At 56.6% G+C, this 7,014-nt stretch overlaps 1 protein-coding gene across 1 annotated transcript; it reads right to left on the bottom strand.

The window, feature by feature from the left end:
* Positions 1 to 995: 995 nt before the first annotated feature.
* On the bottom strand, positions 996 to 4,461 carry LOC146358680 (uncharacterized). Its single transcript, XM_084806950.1, has 5 exons — positions 4,051 to 4,461; positions 3,306 to 3,441; positions 2,189 to 2,283; positions 1,506 to 1,658; positions 996 to 1,220 (listed from the first exon to the last, which is right to left on the bottom strand). Exons 1-5 carry the CDS (start codon positions 4,459 to 4,461, stop codon positions 996 to 998), a joined length of 1,020 nt encoding a protein of 339 aa, XP_084663076.1.
* Positions 4,462 to 7,014: the final 2,553 nt, after the last annotated feature.

Raw genomic sequence — 7,014 nt, 5'->3', positions numbered from 1 at the left:
TGAATAAAAGAAAGGAGAAGGAAGAGGCAGAAAAAAGAAGATTTGTGCCGAGATGCTTTAGTTCTTCATATATTGTCAAGGTCCTCCATCAGCACATCACCTGGGTGGAAGAGAAGAGAAGAGGAGGCATAATTCTACCAGCTTCATTTGAGTTAAGAAAAGAAGTGAGGAGGGTGGTTACCAGGAAGAGGGCCTTTTCTGCTGTGGCACCCCGGCTGTGGAATGAGCTCCCTAGAGAGGTTCGCCTGGCACCTACGTTGTACTCTTTCCAGTGCCAGGTGAAGATCTTTTTATTGTCCCAGCATTTTAGCATTCTAGTCCTTTAGGCCTTATTTTATATTGTTTTTATGCTCTACTTGTGGCTTTAATTTTTGTGACCTGCCCAGAGAGCTTGGGCTATTGGGCAGTACAGAAATGGCATTAATTAATTAATTAATTAATTAACGAATGAGAAAAGGCATGGAGAGCTCACTGGAGCAGACGCAGTAGTCATGTTTGTTATCCTCATTTCCCACTGTTCCTCCAAGGAGCTCAGAGTGGTTCTCTCTACACCCCTTTTGTCTTCCCAATAACCTTGTGAGGTAGGTTAGGCTGAGAAAAGAAGACCATCCAGTGAGCTTTGTGGCCAAGTGTGGATTTGAAGCAGGGTCGTAGTCCAACAGCTAGCCAGTACTGAACACTGGATGGGCGAAAGAGTGGGAAAGTTGCTTTTGGGTCGATGCTCACAGTAGAGCTCCGAAGGTGGGAGGTGGCTCCCGCTTTCAGCCCTGTGGCTTGGCCAAAGGGGCTGTCTTGGGAAGAGCTGTGTCTGCAATACGGCATGGCTTTCATTTCGTCCAGTATAACCCAGGGACAGAAAACAGCTACAGAATGCAAACAGTGCAGCTAGGAAGCAGGCAACTGGCCCAGAAACCCATCAGGGATGGGTCATCCACCCCAAAGCATCTCTGGAAACAGTTCTGCACAGCCGGTGGACTGATTTCCCAGAGAGGCATTCAGAAAATTCCTTCGAGCTCAGTATTGGATTGTCCAGGCTGGATGCCTAGGCCCTCGAAGAAGGATGAGAAGGGGGCTGGGAGGGCTGCAGCAGGGTCTGTGCCCCCCGGATGCTGCCACACGTCCACGGGGTGCCCAACAAGGCTGCCAACCCTGAGAACGTATCTCCCATGGTTCCCAGGTTTCCCAGATGTGCTGCAGATGAGGGTGGGGTCAGGAAGGCACTGATCAGACGCATGAACTTGCAAAAGGTTTTCAGAACAATTGCAACACAATCACTTGGCAACAGGGATCACCTTTGCGAGCGGAGAGGCTTTGGACCGTGATAGGCAATTCTCCGCAGATCCGAAATTTGTGCAGCTGGTGCCAGACTTTTTCTTGCACTTCATTTGCCTGGATGGGTGAAAAAATCCCGCAAACATCAGAAGCCTTTTTTTAAAATCCCAGAAAAGGAGGACGCTTCAAAGTAGAAGCGTCCCCGCCCTGGCAAGGGTGACCCGGTAGCTCACCTCCTTCGCCATTAGTTCTGGGCCATTCCCGAGAAGGGAATAAGTGAGGAGGATGCCAGCTTCGCTCACTCTTAGGAGGGGGTCGTAAATGGCCAGCAAAGCTGTTTGCAGGAAGGACCTCCTTTGGTGCTCGTTGAAGAGCTCCCCAAACACCTAAGAATGAACCGACAAGAATCCTCTCGGAGTCCTCTTCCCCAACAAAATAATGCCCCAGGCTGCGTAAGCGGGCCGGCAGACGTTCCTCCCATCATTCCCGCTTCTCCCATTCCTCCTCTCCCTTCCATCTCTCCCTTCCATCTTGTGCTGGCACAGTTCAGAGTGTAAGTCCCTTGGGGCAGGGACTTGTCCCTTCTGCCCCTATTACTCTGTGAAGGGCATGCACACTGATAATACGACGTCAAGCGTGGCAAGTGAGACCATCATCATCACCACCACAAGCTGCCACGCTGCTTAAGTAGCGGGAAGTGGCGCTTGCACAACCTGCCTTGCACTGCAGTTACCTCTCCCCACAGACCTGATCACAAGACTGTGCAAACACTTCTGAAGTGAATGCTTCCCAAATGGAAAGAAATGCCTCTCCGTCCCATCCCTCACTTCTCTCCTGGAGCAGGAAATCTACTGGAGAAATTTGGTGGGCAGTGGGGCGTCTGGCACCCCAGGGTGCCACCGAGGGACATGCTTACCTCTCCAACTCTCAGGGTGTTGCGATAAGAGAGCACCTTCTGCTCCAGTTGGTATTCCCTGCACCACAGGTCTCTGGCAACGCTCCCGCGTACTCCTGAGAGGGAGACACCAGATGTTGCAGCTTCCAGTCCCAGAGGACCCCAAGCGGCCCACTGCTCCTCTTTCAGGGGGCTGCCAGGGCCCCCTCCAGATTTCCCTCTAAGAGCATTTCCCGGAGGCCTCTGCGGTCTAATCGTAGGCAAGACTAAAGAAAGCAAGGCTCACGTTAGCCTCTCAGCAGGGAACCTCAAATGCGCTTGCAGGCTTCTTTCCTAGCCCTGTGAGTGGTCCTGGGGCAGGCCTACGTACCGCACAAGTATTGCACGAGGCAGAGGCCATGACAAAAGCAATATCACATCAGAACATACAACTAACCGGAAAGCAACAAAGGAAGACGCAAAACATAAGTGCCCTGCAGTGTGGGCCCTAGGCCTCAGGACCCTCCACGCTACCCGCAAAGTTTGCTCTGATTTTCTCTGCTGAGTGCAAACATCGCTATTCTATCGGTAGCTGCTGCGACAGCCCTTTGCAGACCACGTCAGTTCCTACACCTGAAGCAAACTCATGAGTTCCACGGTCATCAGCCAGGCATGCAACTCCGTGCAACAGGGGCCATTTCAAAAGGTGGGGCTACTGGAGGAAGGGCAGGGCCGGCCCTCCCATTAGGCAGAGCAAGGCGGCCGCCTCATGCAGCTCTTTCTGAGTGTGATGGAAGGCCGGCAGATGATTTGTTCTCCCCCCGAGGGCGCAGGTTGGTTGCCAATTGCCATGTAGCGGGGGAGTTCATAGCTTGGGGTTCTCCCGCAGCCACCACTGCAGTTGAGGCTCAGGTGGCCTCAGTGGTACGGAGCGCCTTCTACCAGCTTTGGCTCGTGGTCCAGACATGCCCCTATCTGGACAGGGATAACCTGGCTTCAGTCGTCTATGCAACAGTGAGTTAGATTACTGCAACATGCTGTATGTGGGGCTCCCCTCCAAGACAGTTTGGAAGCTGCAGGATATGAAAAATAGGGCAGCGGATTGGCCGGCCCTGGCTGCGGCAAAGAGCTCCTCTTGCGTCTGCTCCCACTGACGTACCTTGCTGGTGCAGGAGTAACTGGTAGAGCCGGAAAAGGCCCTCCCTGGCATGCCAACTAGTCAGCGCCTTGGGGTCCGTGATGCATATGGAGAGCTCCGCAACATGGCGCCCCACGTGCGGGATTTCACTGGTGTTCTGCAGGGAAAGAGAACAAGGGGACTGTCACCTCCACGGAGCGCCTCAGGGGCCCCCTGTACTCTGATCCATTCCCACTCCAAATACAAAATAGTTCCACACCATGTCCGTGGAAACTTCCAAAACATATCAGAGCCTTCCAAAAAATCCGTAGAGACCATGACCAAAACAGGTGATGCGTAAACAGCCCACCGTATGCTGAAAGCCGGGTTCTCCGCCTGTTGTGGTCAGGGGGAACATCTGGCTTCCCGCTCTGAACACAGCTACCACGGTGGCACGGCTGATCCCAAAGCACATGTTCCCCAGCAGCAAACTGGGTTGACTAAAAGAAAAGCAGCATGAACCTGACCACGAGGCAGAGGCGGGGTCCGAGCTCCGAAACAGAACGGTCCTCTGTGGGACCCAAACGTGGCGCTGAAGGGCAGCACTCTGTGTGGCAGCGTGCCAGCCGTCCGGCAAGGGATAGCGCAGCAAAACGTGTCTGCGGGCAGGTTGGTGCCGCACTGGAGCCCCAGAGGCTGGGAACGAGCAGTGGCAGCCTGGGCCCGCCCCCCGGCCAGAGCCCTGCAGCCCTCCAGAGCCAACCCCACCAGCTTGTGGCCGACTCACATCCAGCTCCGGCATGCCCACAGCAGAGCGCAGCAGGGCGGCGCTGCACCTGGCGGCCCGGACTCTCTCCACGGAGGCCTTGGAGGGGAGCCAGAAGTGGACGTGCTGTAAGGGGAAGCGGCACCTTGGAAACGTGGCACTGCACACCGCCCCCCTGAGCATGGCCCCCGGCGATCCTGCTCCTCGGCTGAGGGGACGGACCCGTCTGCCCTCCAAGGAGCCCCCCGCAGCTCTGCTCTTGGTGGGCGACGGCTCCTGCCCCCAGGGGTGCTGCCATCCAGCCGGGCAGGCTGCTCCTGGCCCCCCACGCCCGGAGGCCGGCAGGGCGGGGCCCTGCTTCCGCGCACTCACGTGGAGGATCCTGGACAGATGCCGAGGCGTCGGGTCCCCCGCCAGCAGCGCCCTCAGCATGGCGTCGAGGGCTGCTGAGGAGGCCCTGCACAGCGCCTGGGCAAAAGGGAAGCCGCGTCAGGCGTGCCGGACGCTCCTGGGACAGGCCAGCCAGACTCCCTGCGGAGGTGGCTGTGTGGATGCCAGACACGGAGGCCGAGCTGCTACACTCTGCCAGGGGCCTCCCCTTCCCTCTCCCCGCTTGCGCGGGCCTGCCCACCGCCCCCAGGCCAGGAAGTGCCCGCTCAGGCCAGGCCGCAAGTCCCGCGGGCTCTGGAGGCGCCTCTGCACCGAGCTGGAAGGGATCTACCTGCTGGGCGACGCTGTGGCTCCCGATGTCCATGCTGAGCACCTCGTGCAGGCTGAGGCGCAGGACGCAGGACTCCAGCTCTTCTTCAAGGGGAGGCTTGATTTTGCTGCCAGGGTGGAGAGGGAAGTCTGGGACGCTGCCCCCAGGGAGGGGCGTCATCCAGGGGGTCCCCATCACAAGTTAATTGATGTACCCCCGATCGGCTGCCTTGACCATGCAACCCCCCCGCAGGGAGGCCCCCCTTGGCCTGGAGAAGAACCAGCCCTCACGCCCCGGGCACCGAGAAGAGCGTATGCCAGGAGCGAGGGAATGCCCCACGCAGGCTGGCGGGGGAGAGGGCTGGACCCTCAGGCTCAGAGGCCGTCTTTCCCAAGGGAACATCAGGCAAATGCCCCCCAGACGTGTGGGCACTCGGGAGGGGAGTCAAAGTTCCTCCTGAGTCCTCCCAGGTCATTGCTCACATCCTTTTCCCTTCTTTCATAGCGCTGAAGGCTGTGGGGACAACCTCTTCTTTATCGTCAGGGATCCGCTGTTCTGACCCCCCCCAGTGCCTTTCTCCTTTCTGTTTTCCCCATTTTGTTTCCTGTCGTGTTTCGTTGGCTTTCCTGAAAATCTGAGCTTTCCTGCTGCTTATGTATCATTGCACCTCCCGATCCCAGATCGCCGGGAAGAAATATCGTGCCCTGCCCCCCAAACGCACCTCAATTTGTGGACGGCGTCCATGGCGCCAGTCAGGACCGACGTGGGCGCTGGTGTCGTTGGAAGCCTCTCCATCACCTCCTAGGGGAGCCCAAGGGGCAAGGCAGGTGAGGGCCGATGCCCGTGGACCCCGGAGGGCCGCCGCAGCCCCCGTCCGACGCTTCCCTCCCAAGCTCACCATCGAACGGGCGCGGCCTGAGCTCCCGCTCACTTCTGAGCCCTTCTCCTCTCCCTGGGAACGGGGATGGCAACTCCATCCCATCGTGGGCGTGTGCAGGTGCATTTGGCGATCCCGTCCCCAGGGCTGCAGAGTCCTCCTTTCTTGCACACCCACAGCACAGAACCACCCCCGGACCCTACCCCGGGTTTCCCACCCTCCGCTCAGCCGCTGAGAAGCCGTGAAGCGCCAGCCGCCTTAAAAGCACGCGGCACGCGGGCAAACGCGAGGGGAAGGGGCCGCTCCACGGGCCTCCTGGGGTTGCATCCACTCACCACTATCACCTCCGCCAGCTCCGCCTTGGTGAGCGGGCGGATCCGGTGCAGGAGGTCGTCCTCGCAGGCCCTGCAGATGGCGGCGAGGAACCTCGCATCCTGCTTCCCCTGGAAATTGCAAGGGAGTCGGGCTGTCGGTCGGGGGGGAAGCGCCCTGGGATCTCTGGCTGCCTCCCCCAGAAGGGGCCATAAGTAACAGGGAGAAGCGAACTAGTGAGGAGGAATCATATCCAGTATGGCTGAGGACGTCACTCACTGCAGCCTGTGCAGGTGGAGTTACAGTGCCAGGCTGTTTGGACAGGATTCAGCTGTCCCCCTTTACTTATCCCTCTTGTTTCGTTGCTTCTTGCTTGTTTGGATGTGGATCCATTTCCTGCTCGCTCTGGTTGGCTTTCCCACTAGCCATTTAGCCTGGATTGGGCATCGTTCGTCCGCTCTGGTTTTGACGGGGAATCCAGACGTCACAGCCAACCAGTGAAAGAAGGCATGTCGTCCGTTTTCTTATTTGCCCCTTCCTTTTAAAGTTTCTCAGCAGGTGCCCCTTCAGTTCACTTCTCTCCTGTTCACTCTTATACCTCTAAAATGGTCATTTATTTATTTATTTATTTATTTCATTTCTGTACCGCCCAATAGCCGAAGCTCTCTTGTTTATGTTCCCTTCTCAGCTTATGTTCCCTGCAACATGCGGCTTTTATTACCAGTTTTCTCTTTGCAGTCAAAGCAGATGTTCAGTATTATTTTTCTGTTTTTATTCTCAGAATTCACAATTGTGATTATACAGAAAAAACAGTGAAGGAGGGATTCCATTGGCTGCAAATAGACAAGCATTAATTAAACAATTACTTCACTTCTGGGACACACGAGTGACCGGGAAGCACGTAATTGAAGCGTCAGAAGCCACCCAGCAGAGGCCACTTTTAAAAACAGAAAGAAGTCAAGAGGCCGTTGCTGAATGGGAGTTCCTACTGAGTAAACAGCGAGTAGGCTTTTATCCGTGGGGACAGGCCTTGCTGGATTTTTATGGGGAGTACCATGGTGTGATCATTGGCCCTGTCTTAATTTCACTAATTTGC

Source organism: Heloderma suspectum, chromosome 1 (assembly GCF_057233095.1).
Source record: "Heloderma suspectum isolate Gila_16-S chromosome 1, 16-S_ref, whole genome shotgun sequence".
Classification (NCBI taxonomy): domain Eukaryota; kingdom Metazoa; phylum Chordata; class Lepidosauria; order Squamata; family Helodermatidae; genus Heloderma; species Heloderma suspectum.
Note: the sequence above shows the minus strand (reverse complement) of the source record. Positions and strands in the feature narration are given on the sequence as shown.